We start from the raw sequence: 17,441 nt of genomic DNA, 5'->3' as shown, positions 1-17,441 counted from the left end.
TCGTTTTATCACTTGAGCTATTACGGGAGCAAAAATAGTGTACCGTATTTTCCGCACTTAGCAGCTCGACTAGTGCCGGTCCCGAGCCCGGATAAATGGGGAAGGTTGCGTCAGGAATGGCATCCGGCGTAAAACCTTTGCCAAAAGGATCATGCGAGTTGACTCGCTGTGGCAACTCCTGGAAAGGGACGAGCCGAAAGGAGGAGAAGAAGAATGGCGCGCCGAAAAGTCTTCCATTTTCTGAAAAGCTCACGGTGCACCTTGTGTCCCCAAGATGGCTCCTCGCCGGAGACATAATTACAATGTTATCACTTGCTGTTGGTTCAGTGAACTGTGTCGCTGCTTTATGAAATACGTTTTTGTTGCAGCTCCGAAAAAGGGAGAGCTGTGGTGTTGTTGTTGTCGTTTTTTTTTTTAAAACGCACACTTTATGAATGGTTTTCACAGTTTCAACAAATACCGGGACGTCCTTGTCCGTCCCCGTGCCTTCTCTCCCTCCGTTCGACTCGAGAGGCGTTCACGACCGCCTCGGAAGAACGTAAACTAGCGATTCCTTCAATGATACTACGAACATTAAAAATAATGCATCAAAACAGAAAATCAAGCGAGGAAATCACAAAATACAGTCTGTAGCCCACCTACAGAATTTATTTGGGCATTTCCTCGTTTGTGAATACACAACAAAGGAATAAATAACAATGACTTCTGAGACAGTCCAGTCTCCCACAATTTACTGACATCTGATCGTTCCGTTGGAGCTACGCTCAAGGGAATGCCATCGGAGTTTCCTTGAAGTAATCGTTCATTTACGTTTTTTCGGATGCGGTCATGAACGCCTCTCGAGTCGAACGGAAGGAGCGTAGCTCCATCTAGTGGATACGTTGAAGATTGCGCCTTATAATCCAGTGCACCTCCTTTTTGTTCAAGTCACAGCCAAACGGCAAATAACCAGGAGGAAAAAGTCAGTCATAGAAGATGTTTTAATTGGAGAAAGAAATCCTTGAAATCACTCCCGTCAGTTTTCAAATTCAATCAAAGTCATCGACTACAACATCTACAAGTTGTCAGAAAAAAGATTAAAATCATGCCTCTTTGCCTTTTGTCGTACAGAAAAGATCAGCTTGCTTTCTTTTTTTTGTGTGTGTGTGTTTCGAATAGCGCCACTGCTCGCCAGAAAGGAATTTCTTGTAGAAAACATCCCAGAAGAGGAAGGAGAAGAAGAACAGAAAAGGCATCACACAGTACGTCACAAAGAGCCAACATGTTACAGGACTGTACACACGGGTCCTTGAATGCACCACAACCACTTCCGCCGCCGAGGAGAAATCAAATGCAAAGAAAACAAAAAAGAAACGCCAAACACTGCGAAGTCGACTGAGCGAAGCGCCGCCGCGCGTGCTCTCAGCGGCTGGCAAAAATGAGGTAAATATGTCCAGAGAGAGAACACAAAATAACAACAACAATGACACCAATAATGACAACAACCCCGCCTTCTCACAAAAAAAAAAAAAAAAAAAAAAGCACCAGAGGTTTGGCGTGGACATTTTAGCTTATTATGCGACAGCACGTGCGCACTTCTCATCTCGGCCACGTGACACCAAAGGGGACATTTCATGTCAATTTTTGCAAGGGAGGGCCTCCACAAGGTCTCGGCGTACGAAAATCCTTTTGGATTCGCATCTGGCGAGGAGGTATGTCAGCAAGGAAGAGGGGGGAGGGGGGCCCAAAGGGGGAAAAAAAACTAAACAAAAAGAGGCCAAATGCTTTGGGGGGGGGGCAACAATATCGAACAGGATGTGCAAACTTAAGTGTGCATAGAGATCAAATTGCAATAAATATTTATGTGATAACTTCACATTATCACCATTTTTTTTTGACTTGGTCAAAAACTTTGAGGGGCGATTGTACAATTTCATGATTCATTTTTAGTTTGACTAAAAAAAAATAAAATAAAATAAAATAAAAAAGTAAAAACTGTGTGCCACGCAAAAGGCAATAAAGATCGAAAAGCCCCGAAACACAACCAAACATTCACTATTATTTTTTTTATAATATACTGTATATATATATATATATATATGTATATAAAATCCTGATAGAAATCATTGATTTGTCAAAAGTTTTCCCACCGACTTTCACTTCCTCCCAATGGCTCTTTCACGTTAAAAGCAATTTTTTTTTTAAACTTCCGCATCACAGGAGCAACAAAGAACAAAGTGAACGCTTTGACCGCGTTTCTTTTTTCCTTTTTACACTGAAGTAGGAAACATTTAAAATGTAAACGGATCCATCTTTTAAGCTTGAACGGTTGTAGCTTCAAATATGACACCCCAAAAAAAATAAAAACGCCTCTCTTTGGACCGTCGAGGTAATTGTCGGTGTGTGTATGTATGTGGAATATAAGCATGAAATGTTTCCCAAACATTTCCGATTTGGAGTCCATCCTATTTCGAGGTATTTGATCAAGGGGGTGGGGTGGGGGGGTGCGGCCGCTAGACCCCCGTCGGAACTTTGCCCAAAGCGTGTTGACGGATGAGAGTGAATTGGATTTGACACGGGCGGCCGATGCCGCCCCGCCACTTTCCGTTTCATTCGCAGTCAACTCATGCGAGTCTACCAAAGAATCCGAAATGTCCTTTTGCTTCATGGGGGGGGGGGGGGGGGGGGGTTTCAAGCAAAATACACCACGGTTTACTCACCGAACCTCGACCCGCTCAAGTCGACCCACATTCGTCGCGATCGTGCAGGGGGCACGATCGCGGCCCCAGAGGGTCGCCGTCCGCCGCATTTCCTCTCTCTCTCTCTCTCTGTTGCGACACAACCGATTTACCGGCAAGCTCGGCGGGCAGCCCGACTCGTTCGAATCGGGTGCGTTGCGACAGGGAGGGACGGTCCACGCATCGACCGACAGTCAAGTGGTGAGAACAGATCGAGTGATTGCGAATGAAACCTTCCCGACCTCGTCGAATCATCTTCCTCGGGAGCTCTCTCACGAACCCCGCCGCTCGATAAAAGCCGCCGGCCCCTCAGACCCGCCCTCAAGCACCGGCCCGGGAAACGGTCCGGACGGCGTTCCCGCAGAGGCTATTTTGGATTCGATTTTTTTCTTCAAGTGTCGGTTAATACTGTGAGGTTGTCGGCCGCGCGGGCTCAGTAGAGCGAGGATGAGGAAATACGGTTGTGTCGAGGTGTGCGTCGGGTTCCAAAAGAGCGTCCGCGGGAAGTTTTCCCGACCGTTAGGCGGTAGTCACAGAGGCGCCAGTCATCCTCAGAAGCAAGTCAAGTCCCAACCTGCGGCCCCACTGAACTGACTGGAGTCCGTTCGTCCAATCGGGAGCCCGCTGCGCACCCCAAAATGGGACCGGCGGCTGCGGAAACGCGTTTAACAATGGACAATTTCGGGATGGCGGTCCACGACCGGTCTCCGTCTCGTGTAGTTTCGTGTTCAATGGCCGCAAGGGCGACAGAAAGCTCACCGTGGCCCCGGACATGAAATTTGGGGGCGGACCCTGTCAGACGACGCCCTCATTTTCGCTCTCGGCTCTTGGCCGAACGGGGCGCGCGGCGGTCGCTCGTCGGCAAGGAAGAAAAAAAAAAAAAGCCGGTCCAGTATTGGCACGGTCGAAGAAAAACGTCATTGCGCCGTCAGCGATGGATCCACTCTTTGGCGGCGTGTTTTCGAATGTCAAATACGCACGGCGGCAAAGTGTGTCCGAGTCACGTTTCGTGATTAGCGAGTCAAAGTTGAGTCAAAGTCGAGCGTGACTCGCGACCCCCCCCCCCCCACCCACCTCTGCTTTTTGACGGCTCGAGGGAGGGCGACCCCAACCGGGCGGCTCTAGTTGGACGCGGCGCCGTGGCCCGGCATGGCCACCATGCCGGGCGCCCCGGCCATACCTGAGGGCCCCCCCATGGCGGCGGGAGGGCTGTGCTTGGCGGGCGAGGTCATGTCGGCGCCGCGCCCCGGCGCGGCCTGCGGGGGGGCGTGCTGCAGGGCGTGGCGCTCCAGCAAGGTGCGGTGGGTGAAGGCGCGGTGGCACACGTTGCACTGGAAGGTGCGCTCGGCGCGGTGCGTGCGCATGTGCACGTTGAGCGAGCTCTTCTGCGTGAAGCGCTTGCCGCACATGGAGCACTGGAAGGCGCGCACGCCCGTGTGCACCACCATGTGCTTGAGGAGGTAGTCGCGCAGGGAGAAGGAGCGCCAGCAGATGGAGCACTGGTGAGGTTTCTGACCTGCGGGCAGGTATGCGCATGGGGCAGGGGGAGGAGGAGGGGGGGGGACGCTTTGAGTGACGGCTGGAATGTCGGCTCTCGTCGAGCGCGCCTTCGCAACGGACTCGAGGGCGGGCGGTGGTTCTCAAGAGTTTGACACCAACTGGTAGCCCCCCGCCCCGACCCCAATTTAAAAAAAAAAGAATAGTCATCGTGTCCCTCCAAGTACCACCACACTGACTAACATTAAAGTAAAGGAGCAGAGTCGGCTGAAATATTCATTCCAAAAACGAGACGGGTTGTCACCCAAAAGTTGCACTCTTCAACCATCTTAAAGCCATCGTGACCGAGGCGTCAAGACCAATTTTGCTTTTTAAATAATAAACCGAGACTAAAGTTTAGAGTCGTAGCGGTGCTAAAATATCCTAAAAATAACAACAAGAAAATTCAGCTATGATTTTTTTTAAATTGTCAAAATGTGCAAAAACAGGAATTAAAATCATCAAATTAAACCGCGAAAAAAGGATTAAAAAAAAAAAAGATAATTGTTTTAGGATTACGGTTTAGTAAAATCCAAAATGGAATCTTCCATTTTTTTGCTGTTACGGTTTTAGAGAACTACTACACGCAAACATTTATGAGTGGCGTAAACCGACAACAATTGACACATTTTCTTCTTCCAAGATGGCGCCCGAATAGGCAGCCGTCGGCAAGTACTCTTCAAGAGCCTTGCGTTTTGTTGTTGTTTTTGTTTCATGGTGCTGTTGTTCCGTCGCATGGACTGTTTTCTGCATTTTTGGCCACGACATTCGTCAAAGAAGAAGAATCTGTGCTTGGTGGTTGCGCCTTCTAATGTGTTGTCTTGTATTATTTTGTCATTTTATGTTAACTTTTCTTTTGATGGCGGCGCGGGCACCCGCAGCGGCTCCTCTTGTTGTATGTTGAAAGAGGGAAGAAATTTCATCTGTGCACATTTGACAATAAAGTTGTACTTGATACTCATTGCGTCGCACGCCGTCAAAGCCGGCCGGACCGTCTCCCATTGAATCGCGATCCCACCGAAGCCGTTTGCTCGGCTTCAAAACGGAACCGTGTCGCGATCCGTATCGAATCGTCTCCGAGCACGCGCGGTCCGCTTTGCAGCGCACTTTGCGAATCGCTTTTCGGGAGCGCCCGAGACACTTTCGATCCTTAGCTCGCGCGGACACCGACGCTAGCTTCTAGCTCGCTTCGACAGAAGCCGCATCGACGTGAAACTCACCGGAGTGGATGAACATGTGCTTGCTGTAGTTCTTCCTGGAACGTAAGGATTTGCCACAGTGCGTGCAGTCAAAGGACGTCTCGGATCCTTGGGAGGAAGGCGAGGGGCCCGAAGAGCAGGCGGGGCCGGCCGGCGCGCCGGTGGAGGGCGGCGGCGGCGGCGCCGGTGTCATGGGGGCCGGGGGCGGGGCCTGTGGGCCGGACTCCGCGCCCGCCATGGTGTCCATCCCTCCCATGTAGAATGGCGGCGGCTGCGATTGGCTCACCGGGTACTGGAAAAGAAGCTGCGCGCCGCGCCGAGCGACGGATGAGATTTGGGCTTCGTCAGCGGCTTGAGGTCATATTTCTTTCGCGACCGTTTGTTATTATAATAAAGTCTCGGGGCCGCCGACAAGCGCCAACGGCGTTGCGGTTTCACGAGGGCTGCATTCTGCTGCCCCCGGGTGGCCGAGATGAGGACACCGGAAGAAGCGGCGCAATGTCCAATGAACTGAAGCAAAAAGTGGCAAATATTGTTTACATTTCAGGACATTTTTATCGTCATGTCATGGCTGTGCGTTTTTATGACATATCACGAGCGCGCAATTTTTCTTGGTCAAAAAACCATGAGAAACATTTGTCTTGTTGAAACGTATTTATTTATTTTCTTTTTTTAAGGGCCGGACCAATATGGATTTTCTTTTTAGGCAGATGCTGATTTCGATATCTGGCGCTATAAAATTCCGACCAGCAATTAATCGACTGAATCATTTTTAAAAAATAGACCATGACTAAAATAACTTTTGCAACAATAAAGACATGAAAAAACAGGCAGAACATTTGACGGTTTACTAAAAAAATTTTTTTTTGGGTGGTTCTGCAAGTATCAAAAAAATAAAAATAAAAAATAAATAAAGAAAAAAGAGTGCCCATTTTTGACTATTATAAAAGGGGGGGGCTGGCAGCTCAAGAGGCTTTTGATATGGCATTGGAGGTGTGGCATATAGAGGGATACAAGTTTTTTTCTGATAATCGGTCTCAGGATGTGCAGTTCAACAACTCCAATCAAAGCTCTCGATGATCACTCATGGGGTTCCTCAAGGGTCTGCGCTAGGCCCCAAACTATTCATTTTGTATCTAAATGATACCCGGTGCGTTTCAAAACGACTTCAATGTATCTTACTTACCGACGGCACAACTTTCTACTGTTCCGGAGAAAATCTGAAACGAAATTCGATGATCTGATGGCGTGTAAAGGAGCCCAATTAAGGTACAAAGTACACAATAACCTGCTCCGCCACAATACTCAGAAGCTGTTTTCAATGAGAGAGCGTTGCTATGACTTCAGGGGGACTACTACGACTACAAAAAAAAAAAGAAGAAAAAAAAAGAAATAAGAAAGCAAAATCAAAAAGCAAGAACAAACGTTAAGCAAAAGTGTGTTTCTGTCAAGAGGTGTTTCTTCGTGGAATCATTTCGGAACCGACCTGAAAAGGTGTGCAGCTTTTGCTGCGTTACAAAACATGCTCAAAAGTACCCAAAAAAATATAAATCAGCGCTGGGTCGGTAAATTGCTTCAACGCTGTCCTTTTTTAAGCGCGTCAGATTGAGTGCAATTTTTTAGGACTTCACGCCAAATTTCTGTGATGGGTTTTTACGTTCGGCAACAGACGAACGGCATTTCCGAAAAATGATCGGCGATGCGAGCACGCTCGGCGCAAGCTCGACGCGCATCTCGGGAAGGATTTCCGATGGGCAACGCGTCCGACGGCGTTCTGGCGCCCGCGCGCGTTTGCCGTCCCGAAGCGCGTACCTGGTTGTTGATGGACTGCGAGGTTGGCGGTGGAGTCAGAGGCTTGCTGACCCGTCCTCTGGGATTAAACGCCATGGCTTGAGGAGGCTCGCTGGGCGGCCAGAAACTCTCGCTGAAGACGCCCTGCTCATCGTAGAAGTCCTGGAAGAGGAGGGAGACGCACGCGCGCACAATGAAACACGGGGCAGCGCTTTCGGGACCCTTTTGGCCATCGCGGCCGGAGAGCAGGCGGCGAGATCCGTGGCCGCTTACCTCCATCAGCGCGGCCCTCATCTGAGCGCCGTCCGCGGCGTGACGCCCTTAAGTCTCAAGACCTGCCTTATGCTTTCCGTGCGCGTTCGCTCGAGAATGTTGTCGTTTGTCGTCGAGGGCTATTATCAAGGTCGCCAAAAGTGGCTTTGCGTACGTCGGGGAGAACGCTGCCGTCGGACTGGTCGGGCCGCATCGCCCGCCCGTCTTTCGGTGCACTTTTGAAGGATCTGAGGCCGCTTATGGTGCCGGCGGCGGCAATTAATTTGTCAGTTACGGCGGCGCCCGGCGATTCTGACGACTCCCCGCCACTTGAAACTGTCGCGCGCGGCGCCTTCAAAAACAAAAACAAAAAACTAGCGCGAGAGCATCGCGCTCGTTGGGAAGGAGACATTCGGGAGGGGCGGCCGGGGAGTTTTTTTGCCAGACAAAATTTGCGCCCAATGAACCGGGCGGGGTTCCCACTCTTCTCTCAAAATGATTTTCCAAGACATGACTCTTCCGTCTGCGACAGTGGGAGTGGAGTTAGCAACAGAGACTCAAGAATTCCATCCCCCGAGCTAAAACAACAAACGCACAAACCAAACCGAATCCAGTCTCATCGTTCACCTTGAACGAGCCACTCAAAGAAAGGCCTCGTTGGCGAGCACCCCAACACGGAAATCGAGATCTCGGGCAAACGAGACGGCTGGCGCCCGATGAGCTGCCGATGAGTTGGGAGAGAAGCCCGACGCCAGGCGAGTGGCCGTGGCGCCGCCAAAGCCGGGCCGGCTCGTCCGGGGGGGGCGTGACACAAGCTGCACAGAATCGAGATCCCGAGGAAGTTCTTCTCGGGCGCAGATTTTCTGTTTCTGCCGTCCAAAAAAAAAAACCTCACACTCGACACACGGTGTCAAAGCAACAGCCTTAAACTGAAAGTCGCCTGTTGGCGGTGGTGGTGGGGATAGAAATCCTTACTTGGCTCCGACAAGTCGGCACAGCTGTTCCGAGGGAACATGCGATTTGATTGGTCGGTAGCATCACGTGAGAGCGCCCCGCCGGCCACAAGCGGAGACCGGGCTGGAAGTGCTACGTCCCCCGTCGCCCCCCCCCCAAAAAAATTATTGGGCGATGAGCTTCCACGACGCATCGCTTGTTCTTCGCCCTCTGCCGGAAGCGCGCCAAGTACGAGAGCACCGCAGGCAGCAGCCATCTCGTTACCTCTGCGTCCGGCGTCATAGACACAAAAATTTTCCCGCACAGTTCCAAATAACGTGCGTTTTTGGGACGCAAGGAAATTTCTCGGTTTAAAAAAAAAAAAAAAAAAACTACGGTAAATCTTTTTTCCAGCAACGATCGCAGTTTGTCAATCGCCGCCATTGTTGTTTCGATCTTGCGTGACGAGACCTCTGTTCGCGCGAGACAAGATTGGCGAGATCAATCTTCACCGCGCTGAAAGCAGACAATTGCCAAGTTAAAACAGGTGTTTGCGAAAGTTTACTGCGGAGATATCGCAGAGGAAGCAGCTAAAGTTGGATCGTTTTTTTGCGATAATAATCTTGTACGCCTGAATTATTTACATTTTTGCAAAAGAAATCTTTTCGCGCCATACTTGGCCTTGCCGTGACAAGACGCGTACAAGGAAGGCTTGCGAAGATCAGGGAGTGTTTGACCGGAGGGCGAGGGCCTCCCGGTCGCAAAGCGTCAAATTGCTGCGTACCTGCCCTTTGCCTCCCGGCGCCTTTGTGAGCTTTTCAATGTGTTCCTGGTTGACGCCTCGCGAGGCGGTTGGGAAACGCGACGGATTTCATTTGCGCCGAACGACGGCGTTTGCTGCGGCTCGTGACGCTTTTTTTTGCATTTGTTTCACGTTCATAAATTTCCCGCGGGATGCACAGTTCCAAATAACGTGAGTTTTTGGGACGCCAGGAAATTTCTCAGTCAAATTTTTTTTTTTTAAAAAGACAGTAAATCTTTTTTTCCGGCAACGATCGCGGTTTGACAATCGCCGCCATTGGTGTTTTGATCTCGCGTGACGAGATTTCCGTTCTCGCGAGATGAGATCGGCGAGATCGGCCTTCGCCGCGCGGAAAGCAGACGATCGCCAAGTCGTGTAACGGTAAAACAAGTGTTGGAGGAAGCAGCTAAAGTTGGATGGTTTTTTTTTTTTCGCGATAATAATCTTGTATGCCTGAATTATTTACATATAAGAAATAAACCTATGATCAATGTATGTTGTTGAATAAGTTGACCGTTTCAGAATTCGAAATTTGGGACTCTCGAACTGCATCGTGGGACTCAGACTTTTCTGATCAGCGAGTCCCGCAGGACTCGTACTGTAAAATGATCACTGCGTGTGGACTTTTTTTGTGCAGGCAAAGTGATCTTAGCTCTCCCCGCCTCGTTTTTGGTGCGTGCGGTGAGCGAGACTTCCTGACTTTTCTGTAAAAAGGGCGCCGACATACCCGGTCATGACTGTCACCCTTTCGCAATGTCCATTTTGGACAACCTTCTTCCCGCAAAATATGGACGCCGACATCATTTCCAAACGGCCGATGGAACAAATTAGAAATAATGCCGATTAATTAACGAGATATTTTTGTATCCGCGGGGAATCATTTTTCAGTGAAAATTTCTTGAAAGAAAAATCCATTCGTTTGCATTCCACACCACGCAAGCGGCCACCGGACATAAGAAGAAAGTGTAGTGACACGTTGATTTCGATTTTTGGGGGGGGCGTAGCGTGGCGTGAGGCATTGCCTATCGCAGCCCATCCGTAATGCGCTGTATTGTTTGCACACGCCGCGCTCTCCTCACACTCAAAAGGAACCCCGCATCCATTTGGTGGCTTTCGCGGTGAGGTCTCACCTGTCCGAAGCCCGCCATGGCTCCCTGGGGTCCCCCCCGCTCCGCGTCCCGCCGGGCGTCCTCCAGGGCGAAGGCCGTCCCGTCGGTGTCCTGCACGCCCTCGTCTTTCACCACCACGCCCTCGCCTCCGCCTCCCAGCACCTGGAATAGATGACGTGAATGACATTGGGGGGGTAGTGTTAAAAAAAAAAATAAATGCAGCAGCAACCGCCTCTATTCTTGATCTACGGTGAGCATGCGGACATCCGTAGCTTTCAGTGAGAGAGGCGCACTGTACACCAACATGTCGCTCATGTGCGCCAATGCGGCGCGAGAGGAGGCAAAAGCAAAGAAAAGCCGAGCGATCCCAGCCCTGCGTGCCTGAAAGCTGTAACCATGGCAACCCCCCCCCCCCTTTACCGGAGGTAGCAACACTACCCGCGCGCTGTACTTATGTACGGATAGTTGTGTGTCTTAAAAAAATAAAATAAAATATACATTTGGAGATTGTGCTCCGTTTTTCCCGTTTGAAGATGAAACCCTGGCGAGAAACTTCCAAAGCCCTCTCGACTCGAGACCGCGCCATTTGAATCCCTCGGCCTTGTTTGAAACCCAGCCAAATACCGAGTAGCTCAAGCTGGCTGGATGGAAACCCGACTTCCAAGCCCCAGCCTCCGTTTAGAACTCCAAGCAATTCTTGAAGCCCTCATTTGAAACTTTGACTCTTGGTTCAATTCCAGGCTCGCACCTCGAACCGATTCTTGAAAGCCAAAGCTTCATTTGAAACACTCAAACTTGTTTGAACACCTAAGCTGTGATCGGAACGCCACTTTGGAGCCTTGCTTCATTCTCAAAGGCAGACATCGACCCTTCAACCAATTCTCAAAACCCTCAAGAAAAAATCAAATCAAATCAATAAATAACCATGGCTTGAAACCATACCTTTGAACATGAGCAATCGTTTCAAACCCGAACCCTCGCTTGACAAACCCCTTGCGATGATCAGAAGCCTTATTTGAAACCAAAAACCAGCCTTGAAACACTCGATTTTCAGCTTCGGCCTCGTTTAAAGCCTGAACTGTCTGACAAACCCACTTTTGTTTGTTTGTTGTTGTTGTTGTTGTTGTTTTTTAACTTTGACTAGAACCGTTGTTGAAAAGCCTAAACCTATTTTATAATGCGAATTTGAAACCCTAACCCTTGTATGAAACACGACGTGATCCCAATTCGGCGCCCCAGAAGCCATAATTTAAACCAGGGGTGTCAAACATACGACCCGCGTAAAGTCTCACGCACACCGGGGACGGGCCATGCGGGGCCTCTTAGTTTCTGTTTGTTTGCAATGTTTTTGGCCCTTGAAGCCAGTTTGGACATCACGTCTATCGCGAGTTGACCCACGCAAAACATTTCCCCGAGCCATATTTGAAAAAATACAGTTTTACTTTATTTCAAGCAGAGGTGTCCAGTTATTGCGATCAATTAATTGCAGCACATTTAGCGCATCATTTTTTTGAGGCGCGTTAAACTGCATTTTAACCTCTGCCGTTGTCGTTTCCGTCGTGGGTTGCCTTTTTCTAATAGCCCTTTTTATGTCTTGGCTTCCCGCGTTCGAGTTGTTGAGGGTGGGGAAACAACTGTCAGTCACAGCCCGAAGCGGACGTTGATTGGCTGCCACGACGTCGGGGCTTGTTTAACCGAAGCCGATGGGCTCCCATTGGAGCGGTGAGGAAAACGGCGCAGCGCGTGAGGGTTCTCGGCACAATGAATGGAAAACGTACATTCCAAAAACGCCCCGACGACACAATTGATAAGGTGGAGCGTTGTGCCAAATTTGCAAGAAGCGGCTCAAATTTAGCCTCCCGCATCAATGCAAAGCACTCAGTCGCGAGTGCAGCCGCAGCTAACGTTAGCACCGAAAGCGTTAGCGATGTAGCCAGCGAGCCATACGCAGCAAAGCTCTTCGGCAAACTCAAGCCGAGAACACCCCACGTACGAAGCATAGTTGATGTGTCCTCCGTAGACTACTAGAAGTGATTGAAGTTTATCTCCGCACTTTTGGTTAGTCATGATGAACGGTGTTTTATTCATTGTTTATTATCCGAAGCAAGTTCAGCGCCGAGTACTTGTATTGCTCAGAAATTGGTTCTTACCGTTTTTGATATGCACTTTTGAAGGACCTGATGTTCTATTTTATTTTTATTTTTTGGGGGAGATTTCTAAAAACAAACAAAACGGTGATATTCCCCCTCGTGGTGGAAATTAAAGGTTGCAGGTAGGACTTTGACGAGTCTCAAATACAGCAGAAAGTAAACGGCTAGGACTGCATCTGTCCAAGTCTGCTGAAAAACGATCAAATGCTTTATAATGCCACTTCTTTTTTTATCTTTTGATCTGCCTCAATAATGTAACAAATTTTAAATGAAAATAGGGGTTTTCTCAGTCATTTTTAGATGAGATTAAAATAGAGATTAATTACAGATCCAAATGAATTCATCACACTTTTTTTTTTAAATCGCATGACAGCACTAATACACACACACACACACACACACACTTGCCTGCAGTCTGAGCGGCTGCCTCTGCTTGCGGCTGTGTCCGGCCCCCCTGTCTCGGTCTCCGTCTCTGCCGCGCTCCCTGCCTTCCAAGTCCTCCTCCTCGCTGAAGTGCTCCATGGCCACCAGGTCGCCGGAGAGGTCCGTGGCGTTGCCGCGGAGACCGTCCCTGCCGGCGCCGTCCACGCCGCCGGAGCCGCAGCTCGCCGACAGGCCGGCGGCCTGAGCGGGGCCCCCGCTGTCCGCCGACTGCGCCAGCAGGTCGCGCAGCTTGTAGCGAACGTCCTGCGTGCAGCCGGCGCTCTGCTTCAGCAGGCCGCCGCCCAGAGCCTCGCCGTTTCCACACAGGGACGCCGGGCCCATGTCCCCCAGCGCCATCAGATTGTTGGCCTGCTCCAGGGGGCCGCAGGGGTCCTTACACATGGGGAACAGATCAAAAATCCACACATATTGCCGCCATACCATGAAAAACAGTAAAAACGGGGCATTCTGTGTCACAATGACATCCATTTCTCTTTTTCATGCGATAGCTTCCAAAGGGTTAAAAAGATCCACTACACCCGAATTCAGCAAAACAAAACGAAGAACCTCAGGTGCCAGTCACTGTCATGTAGTCACGCGTGTCTTTCCAACTGTGATATGCGTTTTTTTTCCCCCACCAGAAACGTGGGTTGGCTTCCCCCCAAATTTTCAAAACAAACTTCAAAAAACGAACCAAAATCTGCAAATACTTGCAGAGGTGGGTACAATCATTTAAAGAAAGGGCTTTCTCATTGTCACCTGAACCAGAAGACCAATGTATACCGTATTTTCCGCACTAAAAGGTGCACTGGATTATGAGGCGCACCTTCAATCAATGGCCTATTTTGTCATTTTCCTCATATATTAAACACACCGCATTATAAGGCGTAATCTACAATGCATCCGCTAGATGGAGATACAGCCGTTCATTTGACTCGAGAGGCGTTCATGATGGCCTCCGGAAAACGTAAATGAACGTAAAATCTACGTAGAAAAACGGAAATGAACGTAAACGCGCACAAATCAAATTCTATACTGTTGCCATACTTTCCATACTTGTGCCGAAAGCCTGGGGCCGGGGCCGCTCTCGCCGCCCAAGTTACTGGCTCCGCACTCCACCATGAAGTTGGGGAAGTTGGGGTATCCTCCGCCGCCGCCCGAGCAGCTGCCGCCGCTCTCCCTTCCTTTCCCGCCGCCGCGTTCCTCTTGCTTGGGGAGGACGCCGCCCAGCATCACCCCGCCGGCCGCCGCCGCCGCGGCCGCCGCCGCCGCCTTCCTCTGCGAGATAATCTGCGTGCACTCGTCGATGACCGTCTTGATCTGCAGGATGCTGGCGGCGGTGAGGATGCAGAGCGCCTGCGACTGGAGCACCACCAGCGAGCCGCTGTACATGAAGTCCACCAGCTGCTTGACCGTTTCGGCGGGCACCAGCGGCGGTACGGAGATCTCCGAGTGGCCGAGGAGCAGCTTGTCCTGGAAGAAGGGGCTGCCGGCCGCCAGGACGCAGGCGTGCGCCCGCAACGAAGCGTCGTGGATGCGCACCGTCACGTCGCAGAAGAGGCCCTCGCGCCGTTGGGTGCGCAAGGCCTCCAGCACCGACTGGCTGGAGTTGTGCAAGTGGATGTAGTGGACCGTCTCGGTGCCGGGCGCCATGACGGGCGGCGGCGAGTCGCTGGGGACCGGGTGGGGGTGGGGGAGAGGGAGGGGAGGGAGGTGCCTGGAGTTCTGCGTCAGCTTGAGGGATGAGGAGGACGGGGAGGGAAACGGGTACAGCGCATGGGCCACGGTGGGGCCGGGTCACAACTCACGGAGTCATGGGGGAGGATGCCGCGGAGCGAGGCGAGCTGCTGCTGCCGTTATTGTTGTCGGTTGTTTTTGTTGTTGCGGCCCTCTGGGGCGCGGTGGGGAAGAATCACTTATTCCTTTCGGTGAGGAATCAGACACAAATCACCTTTTAGTTTGTGGAAGCAGGATATTTGGAAGTACAGCAAGGCTCATCCCCATCCCCCGCCAATAGTCATGAACCTTCAGTAAATGCCGTTCCCCCCTACAAAGGTTTCGAATCGCCTATACAGCGGCAGGTTGACTTAAGAGTGAGCCAATTTGGGAGGTTCTTGCGATACAAGGCGACTCTCGGATGATCATTTCTACTTTTATCATGAGCAATGACAGCAAGGTGACAGCAGCAAAATTCACAACAAGCAACAGTTTGGCCAAACAATGAACAATTCCTCTAAGAGAGGCAAAGGGACATTTCGGGACAATTGAGCACACTTGAATCTAAGCCGCACCCAGTAACTCAAAAACAATCGTACATATATAACCGCCAGGCCAATTATTAGTGCATAAATCAATTGATCCACATCATAATCTGCCTTTTATAAAAAACAAAAAACAAACAAAAATAATAATCTGCCGTCTGATCTTAAAATGTGAATTATTTAGCTTTTTTTTTTTTTTTTTTTTTTAGATTTTCACTTGGTGTTGCTGAACTTAACGCAAAGCTGAAAAGCCGTTTAATGAACACGATTAAACGCAGTTAAACAAAGTGAAGTGCTGGAGTATTTATGATGACCAATTTTGACAAATATCTTCCTTTTTACTGCAAACAAACACCGGCTGCTCCTTCATTACTAACAATCGGTATCGACCTTGGAAAAAATAAAATAAAATCTGTCTATTGCTCAGGGTCGACGCACACTGCATGATGCTTCCGGATCCCAGATTTTATTGGGATCGCATGTCCTGTCTCTCATTAGTTTTGTTGTGCGGTATCTTGCTTACCATACTTTGGATTCAAGATATTTACAAAGAAGTGTGAATGTGAAAATTTATTTCAGAATTTTCGTCCATTTTTTTTCATCTGCCTGGACTTTATTCTGTCGGGAAATGGTGACGGATCAAGGGTACCCCCCGCTCAAAAGGTTAACAGTAAAATGATCCCTCGCTATTTTGCGGTTCGTTTATCGTGGCTTCAGTGCATTGCGGATTTTTTCAAACATATTTATGAAATAATAATAATAATAAATTAAGTCCGCATAAATTCCGCAAACAATTCGCAAGAAGCAGCGAACGTCAGCAAAACAACAGCAAGCCACATATACAGTACTACATGTTTATGTTTACTGTATTTTGTTATTCATACACTAACCTAACCTATACATGTTTAAATCTATTAGTATACAGCATTAAGTAATGTTAATTACTACAAAATTTACTTCTACATGCACGTACACCATTAAATTTGGCCTTATAAATGTTTTCTATACTCATACACATACACCTATCGGGAGGGGGGGGTCGCTACTTCGCGGATTTTCGTTTATCGCGGGTGGTTTTGGTCCCCATTTAAATTGTCCTCCCAAATTAGAGCGAGCTAAGTGGGCGGCTAATGCTAACGAAAAGTCACGTGCGCGGGCACCTGTGAGCGTAATGCTGACAGCTTCGCCGGTTTAATGGTCAACGAGGCAAAACAAGTGTGGCTGGTGTGGGTGAAACGAGGCAGACAAACAAGAAACGACACGTTGTACCCACAAGGGTGGAAACTCAGTCTGTACAACAGAGGTAGCGAACTCCGGTACCCCGAGAGCCATATCCTGCCTGTTTTCGATCCCTCCCTCCTCCAACACACCTGATTCAATTGAGGATGATCTTTTTAGGCCACGGCGGAATTTGCTGATGAGCTGATCATTCGAATCAGGTCTGTTGAAGTCGAGAAGGCTCTAAAACAGGCAGGATATGACTCTCGAGGAACCGGAGTTCCCTACCCCTGCTGTACAATTATGTTCCACTTGGAAAAGGTGGCATCAGTTTGACCGGGAGAGTGACGTCATGGAGCAGGTGGTCTGAAGTCAAAACCCGAATGACGTCGCCTCGACTAGCTCGGCGATAGCTGTTGACGTTGGCCGGGCGAAAATGGCCGTTTCCAGTCGACTCGACAAACAAGTATCGATAAATGTACGCGTGTTTCTGATAAATTAAATTTAGGCGGCTATCCGCTCTCACTCTACACCCCCCCCCCCCCAACCTCCCACGTTCCTTAACCTAGCTACATGCTAGCTTACCCTAGCTAGCCACGTTAGCACGTCGAGCTAACGAGCTACTGCCTATTTTTCTGCAAGGGTCATCAACGTCACCGCCAAGTAGATACGCGGTAAGCATGCACGCGCGATGTTAAATGTTGATTGCATACCTGAGACGTGCGCTGACACTTCGGAAATCTTGTGTCTTTATTTTCTTTTTGTTTGTTTCAGCAGGGTGGATGCAGCAAGAAAGCCTGCAGTTGAGAGCTGCCTGCGTGATGGTGAGGGCTGGGGGGGAAAAAAAACACAAGCATGCACGCCCGCCCCCCCACACACATACAGCACAGCAGGGACGTGATGTTTAAACCGCAGCAGGGAAAAAAATGAAGAAAAGCAACCAGAGCGCTCAAAGAAACAGGCGCATGCTCACAAGACGTCTGGAAGTCGGACTCGCTACCTTCGAGTGCGCGTCGCGTTCAGGAACACCTGTAAATGCCCTCACTGTCT

General features: G+C 49.7%; 1 protein-coding gene across 2 annotated transcripts; it reads right to left on the bottom strand.

The window, feature by feature from the left end:
* Positions 1–962: 962 nt before the first annotated feature.
* Positions 963–17,408, bottom strand: zbtb45 (zinc finger and BTB domain containing 45). 2 transcript variants are annotated; one of them, XM_086118996.1, is made up of 7 exons: positions 17,105–17,408; positions 13,960–14,834; positions 12,898–13,305; positions 10,361–10,501; positions 7,265–7,405; positions 5,474–5,756; positions 963–4,233 (listed from the first exon to the last, which is right to left on the bottom strand). In XM_086118996.1, exons 2-7 carry the CDS (start codon positions 14,563–14,565, stop codon positions 3,839–3,841), a joined length of 1,974 nt encoding a protein of 657 aa, XP_085975122.1. In that variant the 5' UTR covers positions 14,566–14,834; positions 17,105–17,408; the 3' UTR covers positions 963–3,838. The 2 variants fall into 2 exon arrangements, with proteins under 2 accessions (XP_085975122.1, XP_085975123.1); XM_086118997.1 differs by having other exon boundaries at positions 13,969–14,834.
* Positions 17,409–17,441: the final 33 nt, after the last annotated feature.

The sequence above is a fragment of the Hippocampus guttulatus genome, chromosome 9 (genome assembly GCF_054856545.1).
Source record: "Hippocampus guttulatus isolate MCC_2025c chromosome 9, RoL_Hgut_1.0, whole genome shotgun sequence".
Classification (NCBI taxonomy): Eukaryota; Metazoa; Chordata; class Actinopteri; order Syngnathiformes; family Syngnathidae; genus Hippocampus; species Hippocampus guttulatus.
Note: the sequence above shows the minus strand (reverse complement) of the source record. Positions and strands in the feature narration are given on the sequence as shown.

Excerpts from the sequence above, each read along its gene's own strand:
- zbtb45 (XM_086118996.1), bottom strand. The coding sequence starts at position 14,565 with ATGGCGCCCGGCACCGAGACGGTCCACTACATCCACTTGCACAACTCC. Across the intron at positions 13,306-13,959 it reads TTTCGGCACAAGTATGGAAA|GACCCCTGCGGCCCCCTGGA; the intron begins GTATGGCAACAG and ends CCCATGTGTAAG. Across the intron at positions 10,502-12,897 it reads GGCAGCCGCTCAGACTGCAG|GTGCTGGGAGGCGGAGGCGA; the intron begins GCAAGTGTGTGT and ends CATCTATTCCAG.